At 45.5% G+C, this 18,610-nt stretch overlaps 1 protein-coding gene across 3 annotated transcripts in view; it reads right to left on the bottom strand.

Moving 5' to 3' along the window:
* LOC109898133 (ribonucleoprotein PTB-binding 2-like) overlaps positions 1-18,610 on the bottom strand; it is a 75,591-nt gene extending 56,981 nt beyond the window's left edge. Inside the window, exons 1-2 of one of the 3 annotated variants that reach the window (XM_020492949.2) lie at positions 18,276-18,603; positions 120-186 (exon numbers count right to left, since the gene is read on the bottom strand). In XM_020492949.2, the coding sequence (XP_020348538.1) occupies positions 120-186; positions 18,276-18,524 (316 nt within the window). In that variant the 5' untranslated portion in view covers positions 18,525-18,603. Of the gene's footprint in view, positions 1-119; positions 187-18,275 lie in introns of all 3 variants that reach the window. The other 2 variants (XM_031833660.1, XM_020492950.2) reach the window with 2 other exon arrangements.

An 18,610-nucleotide genomic window follows, 5' to 3' on the forward strand; every position in this document is an offset into this window, starting at 1 on the left:
TAGGTATCCCCTTTAACTTGACTCCCCGGGAAAGGTGACTGGACAGACATGGTGTGTTTGCTCTGTGAACTGAAGAGGATGGTGATGGTTTGGAGAAGTGGGAGGTGGGTTTGGTTTACCTGTCCCTTTATTGCGGTCCACAAAGCAGTACTTGAGCTCGTACTCTCTCAGAATCTCATGGACCTCCTGCAGAGCGAGAGAGAGGGAGGAAGGGGCGTAGGGAGAGAGAGGGAGGGAGGAAGGGGCGTAGGGAGAGAGAGGGAGGAAGAGGCGTAGGGAGAGAGAGGGAGGAAGAGGCGTAGGGAGAGAGAGGGAGGAAGAGGCGTAGGGAGAGAGAGGGAGGAAGAGGCGTAGGGAGAGAGAGGGAGGAAGAGGCGTAGGGAGAGAGAGGGAGGAAGAGGCGTAGGGAGAGAGAGGGAGGAAGAGGCGTAGGGAGAGAGAGGGAGGAAGAGGTGTAGGGAGAGAGAGAAGAAGGGGTGTAGGGAGAGAGAGGGAAGAAGGGGTGTAGGGAGAGAGAGGGAGGAAGAGGTGTAGGGAGAGAGAGGGAAGAAGGGGTGTAGGGAGAGAGAGGGAGGAAGAGGTGTAGGGAGAGAGAGGGAGGAAGAGGTGTAGGGAGAGAGAGGGAGGAAGGGGTGTAGGGAGAGAGAGGGAGGAAGAGGTGTAGGGAGAGAGAGGGAGGAAGAGGTGTAGGGAGAGAGAGGGAGGAAGAGGTGTAGGGAGAGAGAGGGAGGAAGAGGTGTAGGGAGAGAGAGGGAGGAAGAGGTGTAGGGAGAGAGAGGGAGGAAGGGGTGTAGGGAGAGAGAGGGAGGAAGGGGTGTAGGGAGAGAGAGGGAGGAAGAGGTGTAGGGAGAGAGAGGGAGGAAGAGGTGTAGGGAGAGAGAGGGAGGAAGAGGTGTAGGGAGAGAGAGGGAGGAAGAGGTGTAGGGAGAGAGAGGGAGGAAGAGGTGTAGGGAGAGAGAGGGAGGAAGGGGTGTAGGGAGAGAGAGATGGGGGTAGAAACAGAGAGAGGTGAGTTTAAACATGGGGGGGGGGATAAAAAGCAGGATTTTTGGGGGGGGAACAACCGAACACACTAATGTCTCGGTGTTTCCCTATGGGACACTTCTTCGAGCCGTTTTCCCCCTTCAGAAATACTTTTCAGAAGTCTTTGATGGACGGTTTCCCTATTGTAATCGTTCTCTTGTATTGGGGAGTTAGATCAAACATATCCTCAAGTTGAATAGCTTTTGGGTTCTTTATCAAGAACACGTAGTTTACACTCACAGGGGAGATACATTCCCCAAAAACATATGAATCAGAATATTAAGACACCAAATCAGACACCCTTCCGCCCGCACAATTAAAATGGTTCTATTTAAAAGACATTTAACAGAGGCTCCAATCCAGAGCGACATACAGTGAAAGCATACTGCCCACCAATCCATACATTATCTGACAGAGGAGAGGGCAGAGGTCAAAGTGCAGTGGTTACTGTATCCTTCCACACGAACCGTGGGGGTAGTGGTGCCTGCCGGAGAGATGTATGGCTGGTCTCTGGGGAACTGTAAACATGACTTCGGTTTAAAAACACGGCCTGGGGAGCTGCTGAGCAGAATGCAAGCGGGCAGGAGATGGACTGTTTTTAACATCAAAGAGAGGCGTATATTGTTTCACCTCCCTTTTCCATTTTGCTCAACGCTACCCTCTCTGCTCCAACACACACACCACGCTACGAGTCATCCTCTTATCGCGGAAGGCCACACACACCCACGCAGGGTCACTCCTAGCTAAAAAAAAAAAAGAGCCGCTCTTATGGGATGTAAGAGGAAATCAAAGCACTTCAACCAGCCCGCTCTCTCTCCACTCCTCCTTCATCCCAGGGTACTGTACAGAGAGAGCAGAGCAACTTGTCCCGTAGGTAGATAGTCATCTATCGGACTCACCTCCCACACACAATATGAGAGAGAGAGAAGAGAGCTGCAGAGAGCTGTACATCCTGCACAGCAGCCCATTGCTCTTCTCTCTCCCCATCACCCTACCTACCTCCCTACCTCTTTCTGTATGCTTTCTCGCCCATTCGCTCCTTTTAAGCCCAAGCGCACACACTGCTCAGTGCTGTGAGCGTCACTGTGTTTGTCTGTCTGGGGTGAGATCAAAACAGAGCTGTTGTATTTCTTCAAACTTGTATGTCTCGGCGCTCACAGATCGGAGATGGGTAAAGGCAGCGAGGCCGAACTAGCCTGCTGACAAAGCTCCATTAAGCCACTCTGAAGCCCCATATCCTCATCCTGTAGAACCCCGCTGAGACACTTTTAGAGCACTTTAGACATGCATGCTGTGTCAGACCATGCCGTACTGTTCTATGCTACTCTATTTCTACGCTGCTCCGCTCCGTACTGTGACGAGTGTTCTCGGCGTTTCTACATCTAAAAAGGTGGTGACATTTTGAGCAAAGTCAGTTGGTTCCAAAGCATCAGCCTACCAGCCACCCACTCCAGCCCCTGCGGTGTCTCTCTCTGCTTTGGTTGTGACTCCTGTGTGTGTGTCCTGCTGTGCCTGCAGTGGTCTGACATTAAAGGGATACTTCAGGATTTTGGCAACGAGGCCCTTTGATCTACTTCCCCACAGTCAGATGAACTTCGTGGATGCCATTTGTATGTCTCTGGGTGCGGTTTAAAGGATGTCGCTAGCATGCTAGCGGATACCCATAGACGTCCAGTCATTGTTCTAATACTAGTTAGCGTTGACTTTCCTGACTTTCTTTATACGGGACACAGACACATAAAAATGGTATCCACAGGTTCCTCGGACTCTGGTGGAGTAGATAAAAAAGGGCCTTGTTGACAAAATCCCAAAGTATTCCTGCAGCTACCCCTTTCCTCCAGTAAAAATACCAAAATTGCCAGCTTGTGGCATCAGGTGTGGAATGTTATTTTTCATAATGAAAAATAATTCATAAACATTTTTTTTTATTATTATTATTTTTTTACATGCAGAAAATCCTGTGTTTTTATGTCAACCGGTTTTGTTAGATTTCAGTCTTCGGTGATGTACACTACATGGCCAGAGTATGTGGACACCTGCTCGTCAAACATCTCATTCTAAAATCATGGGCATTAATGTAGCGTTGATCCCCCCCCCTCCCCCCCTTTGCTGCTATAACAGCCTCCACTATTCTGCAAAGGCTTTCCACTAGATGTTGGAACATTGCTGCGGGGACTTGCTTCCATTCAGCCACAAGAGCATTAGTGAGGTCGGGCACTGGTGTTGGGCGATTAGGCCTGGCTTGTAGTCGGCGTTCCAATTCATCCCAAAGGTGTTTGATGATATTTGAGCTCAGGGTGCTGCGCAGGCAAGTCAAGTTCTTCCTCACCGATCTCGACAACCCATTTTTGTATTGACCTCGCTTTGTGCACGGGGGAATTGTCATGCTGAAACAGGAAAAAGGCTTCCCTAAACTGTTACCTCAAAGTTAGAAGCACAGAATTGTCTAGAATGTCACTGTATGTTGTAGCGTTAAGATTTCCCTTCACCAGAACTAAGGGGCCTAGCCTGAACCATGAAAAACAGCCCCAGACCATTATTCCTCCTCCACCAAACATTACAGTTACCACTAGGCATTCGGACAGGTAGCGTTCTCCTGGCATCCGCCAAAACCAGAGTCGTCTGTCGGACTGCCAGATGGTGAAGCGTGATTCATCCCTCCGGAGAACGCGTTTCCACTGCTCCAGTCCAATGGCGGCAAGCTTTACACCACTTCAACACGGGCTACTGCTAATGTGTCTATGGAGATTGCATGGCTGTGTGCTCAATTTTTAAAACACCTGTCAGCAATGGGTGTGGCTGAAATATCCAAATCCACTCATTTGAGGGGGTGTCCACATACTTTGGACATGTAGTGTATATAAAGTGAAATATTGGGATGCAAACTCAAAATGGAATACATTTCAACTCTATATCTGACATGGTAGAGCTGTTCTCTTTTGTTTAAGCCCATAACCATGTGTGTGAGGTGTATACTTTTGTTTCAAAGTACATTTGTTTAAGACTACCAAGAAACGCTCTGTGTGGCCCTGACTTAACCCACTGCAGTAAAAAGGTTAACTAGTACAGCGAGAACTTAACTCCGTTAACAAGAAACAGTGGTATTCGTACAAACGCTGTCTGTTTCTCTTACTGAGAGGGAAAGATACCTGAATGCATTCTAAATTGCACCCAATTCATACATAGTGCACTAATTCTGACCAGGGCCCAGCACCTACTTTTAAGCAGAGCCTTATATGAGCCCTGGTCAAAAGTAGTACACTATATAGGGAACAGGATGCCATTTGGGACACAACCTCTAATTCACTCTCCCATACGAGGCACGGAGGGGAGCTGTCTAAACTCATCTCCATTCAGAGAGAGATATACTGTGTACACAACACAGAGAGCATTTCTCTCTATATCTCCATCCGTCTTTCTTTTCCTCCTCTGCCTCCCCCTCTCCTCCTAATGCGTCTCCGTCCACAGAGGATAATGAGTCGAAAGCCCTTCCCGGACCCAATAATCAGAGATATGGATTAAGGCATACTACACGTCAGGATTTGTTGTCTCTCCTGCGCACAATCCCAGTCATTCAAATGTAAATCGGCCTAGAAAATAATTTGAGGGGTGGTCTGGGCAGGCTGTGGGCCTGACACTGGCTGCGTCCTAAATGCCACCCTATTCCCTCTATAGTGCACTACTTTTGACCAAGGCTTGTATAGGTGCAATTTGGGACACAGCCCCAGTACAGGCCAGGCAGGCGAGGTGCCCAGGGCAGAGCAGAACAAGGACAGGACACAGGGAGCTGATTCCTTTTGCTAGGGCTAATATATTTATACAGGGAGTGAGAATCATTGAGTTACACCTCAGCTCTTAACGCACGCACGCACACACACACCTTCTCCACAGTCACAGAAGCTTAAATTAGGTGGTTTACAAACACAGAGACAGTGGCCTGAGAGGATTTGGGGTAGAAGTCTCAACGTCTATTCTGTCTGAGACCATGTGTGTCAGTGAGAAAGAGAGAGATAGAGAGAGAGGGGAGGGACAGTGAGTGTGACAGAGGGAGGGGCTGAGGAATTACAGTGAGTGACTGTGTGAGAGGGAGTGCATCTTCAACAAACAGCCAACCAGCCTATGCGTTTCAGCTCTCGGTAGTTACTAGAGGACAAGCGTAGAACACTGAATGGCTGCTGGCGCCTAGTATGGGAGGATTTCATGCCCTTGAATGGGTCAAGTATATTATTACCAGTGGTGGAAAAAGTACCCAATTGTCATACTTGAGTAAAAGTAAAGATACCTTAATAGAAAATGACTCAAGTAAAAGTGAAAGTCACCCAGTAAAATACTTGAGTAAAAGTCTAAAAGTATTTGGTTTGAAATATCAAAGTAAATGTAATTGCTAAAATATACTTAAGTATCAAATGTAAAAGTATAAATAATTTCAACTTCCTTATATCAAGCAAGCCAGATGGCATAATTTTCATGTTTTTAAAATGTACTGATAGCCAGGGGTACACTCCAACACCCAGACATAATTTACAAAATAAGTATTGTGTTTAGTGAGTCCACCAGGTCAGAGGCATTAGGGATGACCAGGGATGTTCTCTTGATGATTGTGTGATTTGGACCATTTCCCTGTCCTACTAAGCATTCAAAATGAAACGAGTACTTTTGGGTGTCTGGGAAAAGTAAATAGTACATTATTTTCTTTAGGAATGTAGTGAAGTAAAACTTTTAAAAGCCAAACATATAATTAGTAAAGTACTTAAGTAGTACTTTAAAAGTATTTTTACTTAAGTTCTTTACACCACTGATGATTACCTAGATAGGGTATGAAAGTCCCGCTACTTTATTGATCACGTCCCAAACTGTTTTTGAATGGTTTTCAAGATTATACAGGGCCTTCAGAAAGTATTCAGATCCCTTGACTTTTCCCCACATTCCTGAGTGCTCTGGAGCAGGTTTTCATCAAGAATCTCTGTACTGTGCTCCGTTCATCTTTTATTTATATTTCCTTTCTTACCCCTTTTACACCCCAATTCTGTGGTATCCAATTGGTAGTTAGTCTTGTCTCATCGCTGCAACTCCCGTAAGGAGTCGAGAGAGAGGGCAAAGGTTGAGAGCCGGGCGTCCTCTGAAACACAACCCAACCAAGACGCACTGCTTCTTGACACAATGCCCGCTTAACCCGGAAGCCAGCCGCACCAATGTGTCGGAGGAAACACCGTACACCTGGCGACCGTGTCAGCGTGCACTTCGCCACAGGAGATGCTAGTGCGCGATGGGACAAGGAAATCCCTGCCAGCCAAGCCCTCCACTAACGGAGGGACAATTGTGCGCCGCCCCATGGGTCTCCCCGTCACGAACCCAGAATCTCTAGTGGCACAGCTAGCACTGTGATGCAGTGCCTTAGACCACTGCGCCACTCAGGAGGCCCTGCTCCGTTCATCTTTCCCTCGGTCCTGACTAGTCTCCCAGTACCTGCCGCTGAAAATCATCCCCGCAGCATGATGCTGCCACCACCATGCTTTACCGTAGGGATGGTGCCAGTTTTCCTCCAGACGTGACACTTGGCATTCAGGCCAAAGAGTTCAATCTTGGTTTGATCAGACCAGAGAATCTTGTTTCTCATGGTCTGAGAGTCTTTATGTGCCTTTTGGTGGGCTGTCATTTGTCTTTTCCTGAGGAGAGGCTTCCTTCTGGCCACCCTACCATAAAGGCCTGATTGGTGAAGTGCTGCAGAGATGGTTGTCCTTCTGGAAGGTTCTCCCATCTCAACAGAGGAACTCTAGAGCTCTGTCAGAGTGACCTTCAGGTTCTTGGTCACCTCCCTGACCATGACCAAGGCCTTTCTCCCCCTATTGCTCAGTTTTGGCCGAACGGCCAGCTATATGAGGAGTCTTGGTGGTTCCAAACATCTTCCAATTAAGAATGGAAGCCAGTGTGTTCTTGGGGACCATCAATAATGCAGAAATGTTTTTATTTTTAATAAATTAGCAAAAACCTGTTTTCACTTTGTCCTTATGGGGTATTGTGTGTAGGTTGCTGAGAGAAAAAATGATATTTAATCCATTTTAGAATAAGTGTCAAGGCTCAGGAGAAGACCCAGATGCAGACTGTTTTGAAATACCTCAAGTTTATTAGGGGGGAGCAGACAAATGACAGGTCAAGGGCAGGCAGAGGTCAGTAGTCCAGAGCAGAGTCCGAAAGGTACAGAATGGCAGGCAGGCTCAGGGTCAGGGCAGGCAGAGGTCAATAATCCAGGGTGTTGTGACAAGGTACAGAACGGCAGGCTCAGGGTCAGGGCAGGCAGAGGTCAGTAATCCAGGGTGTTGTGACAAGGTACAGAACGGTAGGCAGGCTCAGGGTCAGGGTCAGGGCAGGCAGAGGTCAGTAATCCAGGGTGTTGTGACAAGGTACAGAACGGTAGGCAGGCTCAGGGTCAGGGCAAGCAGAGGTCAGTAATCCAGGGTGTTGTGACAAGGTACAGAACGGTAGGCAGGCTCAGGGTCAGGGCAGGCAGAGGTCAGTAATCCAGGGTGTTGTGACAAGGTACAGAACGGTAGGCAGGGTCAGGGTCAGGGCCGGCAGAGGTCAGTAATCCAGGGTGTTGTGACAAGGTACAGAACGGTAGGCAGGCTCAGGGTCAGGGCAGGCAGAGGTCAGTAATCCAGGGTGTTGTGACAAGGTACAGAACGGTAGGCAGGCTCAGGGTCAGGGCAGACAGAATGTCAAAAAACGGGAAAGCTAGAAAACAGGAACTAGAGACAGAAAGGCGCACAGGACAAAATGTTGGAAGGCTTGACGAAACAAACTGGCAACAAACAAACAGAACACAGGTATAAATACACATGGGATAATGGGGAAGATGGGCGACACCTGGAAGGGGGTGGAGACAAGCACAAAGACAGGTGAAAGACCAGGGTGTGACAATGAGGCTGTAACGTAACAAAATGAGGAAAAAGTGAAGGGGTCTGAATACTGTCCGAAGGCACTGTATATGTTCAATTCTATTCGTATTTGTGGATAAAATTTCCTTCTACGTGATGCATTTCATGAAGGTTTTCGAAGGCATTGGGTAGAAGTAGGGCATTGGGTAGAAGTAGGGCATTGGGTAGAAGTAGGGCATTGGGTAGAAGTAGGGCATTGGGTAGAGGTAGGGCATTGGGTAGAGGTAGGGCATTGGGTAGAGGTAGGGCATTGGGTAGAGGTAGGGCATTGGGTAGAGGTAGGGCATTGGGTAGAGGTAGGGCATTGGGTAGAGGTAGGGCATTGGGTAGAGGTAGGGCATTGGGTAGAGGTAGGGCATTGGGTAGAGGTAGGGCATTGGGTAGAGGTAGGGCATTGGGTAGAGGTAGGGCATTGGGTAGAGGTAGGGCATTGGCTAGAGGTAGGGCATTGGGTAGAGGTAGGGCATTGGGTAGAAGTAGGGCATTGGGTAGAAGTAGGGCATTGGGTAGAAGTAGGGCATTGGGTAGAAGTAGGGCATTGGGTAGAAGTAGGGCATTGGGTAGAAGTAGGGCATTGGGTAAAAGTAGGGCATTGGGTAAAAGTAGGGCATTGGGTAAAAGTAGGGCATTGGGTAAAAGTAGGGCATTGGGTAAAAGTAGGGCATTGGGTAGAAGTAGGGCATTGGGTAGAAGTAGGGCATTGGGTAGAAGTAGGGCATTGGGTAGAAGTAGGGCATTGGGTAGAAGTAGGGCATTGGGTAGAAGTAGGGCATTGGGTAGAAGTAGGGCATTGGGTAGAAGTAGGGCATTGGGTAAAAGTAGGGCATTGGGTAAAAGTAGGGCATTGGGTAAAAGTAGGGCATTGGGTAAAAGTAGGGCATTGGGTAAAAGTAGGGCATTGGGTAAAAGTAGGGCATTGGGTAAAAGTAGGGCATTGGGTAAAAGTAGGGCATTGGGTAAAAGTAGGGCATTGGGTAAAAGTAGGGCATTGGGTAAAAGTAGGGCATTGGGTAAAAGTAGGGCATTGGGTAAAAGTAGGGCATTGGGTAAAAGTAGGGCATTGGGTAAAAGTAGGGCATTGGGTAGAAGTAGGGCATTGGGTAAAAGGTGGGCATTGGGTAGAAGTAGGGCATTGGGTAGAAGTAGGGCATTGGGTAGAAGTAGGGCATTGGGTAGAAGTAGGGCATTGGGTAAAAGTAGGGCATTGGGTAAAAGTAGGGCATTGGGTAAAAGTAGGGCATTGGGTAGAAGTAGGGCATTGGGTAGAAGTAGGGCATTGGGTAGAAGTAGGGCATTGGGTAGAAGTAGGGCATTGGGTAGAAGTAGGGGCATTGGGTAGAAGTAAATGAAACCACAGAAAATATATAATTTTACGTATATCTTAAATTACTGGCTTTTCATGAATTTGATAATATAATCTTGAATGCCATTCAAAAAAACAGTGTGGGACACTATCCAGGAAGTAGGCGGGACTTTCATACAATATTATAATATAGGTATTACTTCCACTGTATGTGGTAAACATGACCGTGCCACGACTGAGTGTGTCCCCATATTCCACTCTGACCTCCTGTTCCCTGTACTGTCCCCGGTGACTTCCTCTATGGGAGTGTCTGACAGGTGGCTCACAACAGCATAGCACAGATCACACACACACACACACACAAAAAGCTGAACAGTCTACTCCTCATCCCCCTCTTCTCCTCTGCTACTCGTCTATCTGATGACATTTTCATGCAGTGTTACAGTACCCACGGAGCCCAGAGAGAACAAGAACATGCACATGGACACACAATCAGATCTCACTCTCTGACCTATTCTCTCCCTCACTCCCTTTCTAACACTCTCTCCCTCTCTGACCTATTCTCTCCCTCACTCCCTTTCTAACACTCTCTTCCTCTCTCCATCTATGTCTCACGCTGTCCTCTCCTTTATCCTCTCAGGGGTCACCTCACCTGATCCCCCCCCCCCCCCGTCTCTGTGTGTCCCTGGAGCTCAGGACTCAGGTGGGGGCACAGCGGCACACTGCCGTCTCAGCAGGACACTACACAGCAGCACGGCAGATGCTCGTCACATATCATGGCACCAGCAAAACCGCCACACTGACTGGGATATACAGAGAGCTGCCACCAGCAAAACCGCCACACTGACTGGGATATACAGAGAGCTGCCACCAGCAAAACCGCCACACTGACTGGGATATACAGAGAGCTGCCACCAGCAAAACCGCCACACTGACTGGGATATACAGAGAGCTGCCACCAGCAAAACCGCCACACTGACTGGGATATACAGAGAGCTGCCACCAGCAAAACCGCCACACTGACTGGGATATACAGAGAGCTGCCACCAGCAAAACCGCCACACTGACTGGGATATACAGAGAGCTGCCACCAGCAAAACATACCTCACTGATAAAGGCTAACCCAGCCACAGAGGTTACAATGGGCTTCCAAGGGCAAAGCTATAATGATATGTTAGTACCTTACAAATCTTTTTAAGTGCATTGCCGCTACAACTCATAACAGCCACTTCTAATTTACATAAGATATTAGACAACAGAATGACATGGTTTGTGCTACATAAGTAAAATGACTTTTTCAAAATGAGCAGCTTTAGTACCATACGCAATTCCATTCCTTAACAGCTCAAACTGCTCTGTGAATGATTGGAAATACAGGTTTCTGAAGGTTGACAGGTTTACAAAGTAAATCAATCAATCAGTAATAATGCCTATTATTATTTGACCCTGCTGGTCATTTATGAACATTTGAACATCTTGGCCATGTTCTGTTATAATCTCCACCCGGCACAGCCAGAAGAGGACTGGCCATCTCTCATAGCCTGGTTCCTCTCTAGGTTTCTTCCTAGGTTCCGGCCTTTCTAGGGAGTTTTTCCTAGCCACCGTGATTCTACACCTGCATTGCTTGCTGTTTGGGGGTTTTAGGCCGGGTTTCTGTACAGCACTTTGAGATATCAGCTGATGTAAGAAGGGCTTTATAAATACATGTGATTTGATTCAAACGCTTATTATGAAGCCTTTTTTTTCTAACATCGGCAGTTCTCACAACATGTTATACCAACACCCAGCCTAAAACCCCAAAGAGCAAGCAACGCAGGTGCAGAAGCACACAAAGTCTAGGGATACCTGTGGGGAAATAGATGGTAACACGTCACGTGGTGTTCCCCAGGTGTTTCAGTCAGAATGCACAAGAACTATGGTGGTTTTAAGTGTCAGTCCCAGCTTCCAGAAAAATATAAGCTTGAAAAGGAGAATGAACACAGAATTGGACTACAATGATATGCTCCCACCAGGGAGTGAGTCGCAATAACAGCTTCTGAGTCAGTGCCTGAGACAAACAGGCAAAGAGATCACATGACAGACAGAGAGATGGGCTCTGGTAAACAGGCAGCAGCAGGAAGCAGACAGCAGGTAGGGAGGCTGCTCCTTCTTGCTCTGCTCTCTCCGCCACCGGCTCCACTATATTGGCTAGCAGTAGGCCAGAAGCAGGCAGTAGGCAGCTCCGTCTCTCTCTCTCTCCCTTTACTCCCTCCACTCTCTCTCCTCTCTCTCTCTCCCTCTCTACTCGGTCACTCTCTCCCTCCACTTCACTCTCTCTCCTCTGCCTCTCCCCCTCCACTCTCTCTCTCCTCTTGGTCTCTCCCCTCCCTCCACTCCCCTCTCTCATTCTCTCCCTCCACTTCACTCTCCTCTCTCTGTCTCTCCCCCTCCACTCTCTCCCCCTCCACTCCCCTCTCCTCTCCCTCCACTCCCCTCTCCTCTCCCTCCACTCCCCTCTCCTCTCCCTCCACTCCCCTCTCCTCTCCTCTCCTCTCCCTCCACTCCCCTCTCCTCTCCTCTCCCCTCTCTCTCCTCTCGGTCTCTCTCCCTCCACTTACTCTCTCTCTCTCTCTCTCTACAGGCTCTGTCCCTGCTCTGTTTATTGCAGGGGTAATCAGTCTGGTAATACGAGACTACTGTTTATTCACTGTCAACAGTGTTTAGGTTTGACTTTCTTCAGGGGAGAGCAGAGTGTTGAACAGAGAGGGAGATCGGGACATGGAGGTGAGAAATAGTACTACATGGATATGCTGTTGTAAACGCTACACAAAATGTTCACATTTCAGTGGAATTGCTGTATACAGTATGAAATGTCCTAGGCTACTGTGAACGCAACATGTTCCACTTTAAGTTGCCAGGAGTCCTTTCCTCTCAATGCTTCTCAAGGCAATTATTCTGGACCAGCTCTGATAATAACAGTGTAATAATCTGTGAGTGTGTGATAAACGAGGGACTGTAACTGTGAATAGAGACTGTGCTCCACAGTGTGTAACCAGGCATCATGCTGCTCTAATGACCACCCCTCCGCAGGCAGCTAGCTCTACACCAGTCAGCCAAGCAGATAGCTCCTCCACCCAGGCTCAGAGTCAGGTAGTCAGGCAGGCTGCACCACTCAGCTGTCTTGTCAGCTATTACAGCTATTACAGGGAGCTACTCAGGGAGGGGGGGATACCATTATATCAATACTAATAATAATCTATTCAACCCTTGATAAACGCTGAGCAAAAAAAGACTGTATAAAATAAATAATACAAATACCAAGTTATTGTATGCTCCCAAAAATGTGAAAATTATATTATTTTATACTAATACAATTGCTAAGAGAAAGAGATTGTTTAATAACAAGTTTTTTTTTTTTATATCAGAAGATTAATGTCAAAATTATTGCCACACCTAAAGATTCTTGTAAATAAAATACAATAAAATCTGCATTAACATTCAACTTTAAGTTAATCTCATTTTAAGGAACCGTATTGCGGCCTTCTATGGCTTCCTGTTTCACTAGGGTATAAAAACGAGGTAACACCCATTTAAAATCTGTTTGTCATCCATCACCATTGGGAAAGGCAAAGAACTCACAAATTAAAAGAGACAAATGGTTGTTCACTTTCATAAATCAGGCAACGGGTTGAAAAAACAAGAAAAAACAAATATTATTTCCCACTATTAGGGCAACCATTAAGAAGTTTAAAACCACTGGAACCGTGGCAAACTTGACTGGTACAGGACCCAAGAGTATCTTGTCCCCACGCACAGTGGGGAAGATGGTTCGGGAGACAAGAAATGTCCAAGAGCCACAGAACTTAGTTACATCTAAGGGTAACCAAGTTGCCAAATCTACAATTTGACACCACATCCATGCCAATAGGCTATTTGGAAGGGTTGCCATGAAAAAGCCTTCATTGAGAGCAACCAACAACCAACCGGGTGCTATGGTCAGATGAGAACAAAATAGAGTTCTTTGGCCACGTACATCAGTGATGGGTTTGGCCTCGAAAGAAGAACACATATGCAGAAAATAACCTCATACCTACTGTAAAATATGGTGGTGATTCTTTGATGTTACGGGGCTGTTGTGCTTCCACTGTTCCTGGGGCCCTTAAAGTCAACGGCATCGTGAATTCTACCAAGTACAAGAACATTTTAGCCAAAAGAAAATAACTGTCTGTCTCTGTCAGGAGGCTGTAACTTGGCCACAAGTGGATCTTCCAGCAAGACAATGACCCCAAACACACATCAGAATCCACAAAGAAATGGTTAACTGACCACAAAAATGTTGTAATGGTCATCTCAGTCTCTGTGGCTTGAAGTCCATAAGTGCAGACCGAAGAATATCAAGAATAAGGAAAGAGTCTGTATGGAAGAATGGCCTAAGATCCCTCCCAATGTGTTCTCCAATCTCATTGGTGCCATTATCCTCGCAAAGGAAGGGTGCACAAAGTATTGACAATTGGGGTGCCAATAATTTTGTGGAGATATTTTTAATTTGAAAAAATTTTTCTCCGAGCAATTGTATTACTATAAAATGATATTGTTTTTGAGCATACAATATAGCTCAGTATTTGTATTATATTTTTTTCTGCAGTCTTTCTGCTCATCTTTATCAAGGGGGCCAAACACTTTTGGAGGTGAATGTATCTGTATGCAGCCTGGTGTATTTGTGTGTGCAAAGGTGGCGATGAAGGGTACGTCCTGTTCTACGAGGAGCAGATTTTAGAACTGTTGTCTGCTATTGACACACGCAGCCATACCATCCAGGAGAGGGGTGGGCAGAGAGAGGGTGACATACACAGACCGTGAGTCTCAACTGTTCCAGAGAGGCTCTAAATAATTAAACAGCTTAACTGATAGCAGGAGGTGAGCCGGTAGTTTGATGCCTCATCCTCCCCCCTTCAGTCAAACCTCCACCCATGCCTCACCCCTGACGCTCCACCTTCCGCTGTCATATTTTTCTATTTAACCTTATTTATCCAGGTTAGTCTCACTGACACAAAATCTATTTTCCAAGAGAGACCTGGTTAATGGGCACGGAAAAACCCGCTATATCCTCCACACCCATCTCCTCTCTCAACCTGTTTCCTCCCTACCTCCACACCACTCGCCTCCTCCCTCCCGTTAACCTGAGGAGTTTCGGCATAGTTATATGTCTGACACCATCCGCCCTGGACAAAGATGCCGTTCAAATGAAGCTAGTCGGGCTCACACAACGATCCACACTAAATACTCTAATGTCAAAGTGGAAGACAAATGCTAACATTTGTTTAAATTAAAATGTAAAATAAAACACTAATATTGATGTTAGAATCACCTTTGGCAGTGATTAGCGTGGTCTTAAGTCTCGAAGAGCATTGCAACCCTGGATTTTACAATATTTGCCCTTTCTTTAAAATATTCTTCATGCGCTGTCAAGTTGGTTGTTGATCATTGCTAGACAGTCATTTTCACATCTTGTCATAGATTTTCAAGACGATTTCAGTCAAAACTGTAACTAGGCCACTCAGTAACATTTAATGTCATCTTGGTAAGTAACTTCAGTGTATAATTGGCCTTGCATTTTAGGTTATTGTCCCAGTGTCTGTTGGAAAGCAGACTGGGCCAAGTTCTCATCTATGACTTTGCCTGTGCTTATCCTAAAAAAACTCCCTAGTCCTTGCTGATGACAAGCATACCCATTACATGATGCAGCCACCACCATGCTTGAAAATATGAAGTGGTACTCAGTGATGTGTTGGATTTGCCCCAACCATTACGTGTTGTATTCAGGACAAAAAGTTAATTTCTTGACCACATATTTTTGCAGTTTTACTTTCGTTCCTTATTGCAAACAAGATGCGTGTTTTGGAATATTTTTATTCTGTACAAGCTTCCTTCTTTTCACTCTATCATTTAGATTAGTATTGTGGAGTAACTACAATGTTGTTGATCCATCCTCAGTTTCTCCTTTCACAGCCATTTAACTCAGTAACTGGTTTAAAAATCACCATTTGCCTCATGGTGAAATCTCTGAGCAGTTTCCTTTCTCTCTGTCAACTGACTTATGAAGAACGCCTGTATCTTTGTAGTGGCTTGGTGCATTGATACACCATCCAAAATGTAATTAATAACTTTACCATGCTCAAAGGGATATTCAATATTTGTACCCATCTACCAATAGGTGCCCTTGCAAGGCATTGGAAGACCTCCCTGGTTGAATCTGTGCTTGGAATTCACTGTTCGACTGATGGACCTTACAATTAATTGTATGTGTGGGGTACAGAGATGGGGAAGTCATTCAAGTCAACAAAATCAGGTTAAACAATATTATTGCACACAGAGTTAGTCCATGCAACTTATTATGACTTGTTAAAAACATTTTTACTCCTGAACATATTTAGGCTTGTCATAACGAAGGGGTTAAATACTTATCCTCTTTAAGTTATTTCAGCTTTTTATTAATTAGTAAAAATGTCTAAAAACATAATTCCACTGACATTATGGGGAATTGTGTGTAGATCTGTGACACAAAATCTAAATGTAATCCATTTTAAATTCAGTATGTAACACAACAAAATGTGGATAAAGTCAAGGGGGTGTGAATACTTTCTGAAGGCGCTGTGCACACAAAGGCACACACACCAGGTCTGCAAATACTATGGGAGACAGGAGAAGTGAGCAGACTGGTTTTCCTCCCTCATTTCCTCACTACCTTCTCTTTCTCATCAAATAGTGCTCAAGGACCCCTGAACTGTTGGCTTCTGAGTTGAGACTACACTTAAAAATGCTGGATTAAAAACAACCCAATTTGGGTTATTTGGTAACCCAGCGGTGGGTAAATATTGGACAGAACACACGCTTGGTTATTTTACCCAGCCAGCTAGGTCGCGTGAATAACCCAACAAATTGGGTGTTAGGATTGCCCAAGCATGGGTTAATTTAACCATCAGTTATATCTGTTTTACTCTCATGCTGGGTTGACCTAGCAGCTGGGTCTTAATGTAATACTTGGGTTATTTTCAGGAGGCGTGGCTTATTAGGGGCAGGCCTTTCAGCTAGATCTTATTGGCCACCAGTGAGAGTAAATGCCATTCCTGTTCATCATGTTAAATTGATCTACTACAGATTGAAATTTTCTTTATTTTATTTTTGCATTTGACACATTGTTCTATAATATTAACATTATTTATTACATATTATAATATGGTATACCGCCTTATTGTATCCCAACAATGGGATTTAAATAGGATTTTAGGGTACTCATGCACTTCTGTAAGCCTCAACAAAGCTACAAAAATTTAAATGTTCCACTTCAACATGTGATAACTATACAACAGAACGGAAGAACAGGAATGACATTTACTCTCATGGGTGGGTAAAAATAACTATCTGAAAGCCACACCCCTACCACACTATGGCTCCGGTCTTCTGATCTGACACGCTGGGTCATATCTCAATAACCCAGCACCAATAACCCAGCATCAATAACCCAGCATCAATAACCCAGCATCAATAACCCAGCATCAATAACCCAGCACCAATAACCCAGCACCAATAACCCAGCACCAATAACCCAGCATCAATAACCCAGCAGTTTTTAAAGAAAACAACTCAGCTAAGTGACCCAACGGCTGCAACCCAGCATTTTTTACAGAGTAATAATGTGGAAACCACATCTTTCTCTCTCTGTCTCTTCACCTCACCTGCTTGGCTCTCTATGTGTGTCTCTGGCTTTATCGTGTTTCTCATACTGTTTCATTGGCTCCTCCAGCAGCTCTGGGCTCTGTATGTGTTGGTTCTTCCTGGTTGTCTCCATGCCCTGGCACCCTGCCTGCCTCTGGCTGGGAAATGTTAGCTAGCTGCTACAGTCTGGAGGAAGTCACAATCAGCCTCTAGTTTATTACGTATACACCAAGACCATACAGTATGACTGAATGGAACAGTATTATAGCCTACCCACCATAATACAAGCAGTTGCAGAAATTGAATATTACATTGGGAATTCTCAAGTTCCTACACAAATTCCAATCCTGATTTGATCAATATATCTAGGCCTATAGGTTTGTGCAGAATTGAAGTGTATTGTTAGAACAGGGCTATTAGTAGGCTATAGCCTAAACATTATGGACTGCGCAGAGAATGAATACCAACACATTTTCCCACCTGCTGAATTCAAATAAGCCTATTGTCCTACTATAAAAACACTTCATGTTAAATGTTTATAATATCTTAATAAAATATAAGCGTTCAATCATTTTCAAACCAATGTTTGATGTGCAAATCAAATGTCCGTTGAACGTCGTAGTACGACGTTCAACGGACATTTGTATTTGCACATCAAACATTTCTCTACCTAGAGAATGCCATATTGTAGCGATTTGATTGTCATTTCGCAACATCAAAAACGACTCACGCATATCGCAAATAAATACGCTCACATCAAGTCTATGTCAGCGCAGTTAGGCTGGATTTTAAAAATGCAAACCATTTCATACCGTCTTCACTTCTATGTGTTAAATTGCAGCCTAAACTACGACAGGAGTTATCGCTAGTGGCAAATACGTGGGTGCATCGGTCACATTGTAGAAATGATGAACAAACTTGAGGCAAAGGTGGTCTGTTTGATATAATTCCTCGCTGCATGTTAACCACAAAAAAAACTCCCATGGAGCGCGGCCGTCTTTAAATGCCTTTCAGAATTGACATGGTATATATCCTTTCTTGGAATTAGCCTGCTAAAAAAAATGCTGCCGTTTCCATATGAATATTCTCATTCCTGATCGCATAGCCTAGACTCGCAGCAATATTAACGGTTCGCTAAAGTTTATTATGTTCGTTTTTCTACAAATAAACTACAACTAAGTATAGCAAAGTATTGCGTAAGAGCACGCCCGAAATTATTATTATTATTTTATTTTTTAACTTTGAGCGAAACGCAAAACATTAGCCTAGCCTACAACAAGCCAACTTCACTCCATCTGTCAAAATAGAGAATAGCGCACCTGGTTGGTCGTATCTTGTGGCAGGTTTTTAATGAGGATTTTCCTCCTGTTGCTCAACTCGTGGCGAGTTTTCTCCAGCCTCTTCCCAATCTCCTCCGGTTCCAAATCGGGTAAGTCTCGGAGACTGGTCCCCTCGGAAACTGCGTCCTCATCCTGGCGGGTCTCCGGGCTGTCAGAATCCAGGAAAGGTGCGTTTGCATGGTTTAAAGAGTGAACGCTCGGCGGCTGGATGGAGGAAGCTGCCGCCATCTTGAGTAGCTGTGAAAGAAAGTGAGTGGAGGCAGCGGTAGGTGAGCTTTGAAAACCGTGGGGAATATTTTATCGCCATCCTGTGG

This window comes from Oncorhynchus kisutch, linkage group LG10, assembly GCF_002021735.2.
Source record: "Oncorhynchus kisutch isolate 150728-3 linkage group LG10, Okis_V2, whole genome shotgun sequence".
Lineage (NCBI taxonomy): Eukaryota > Metazoa > Chordata > Actinopteri > Salmoniformes > Salmonidae > Oncorhynchus > Oncorhynchus kisutch.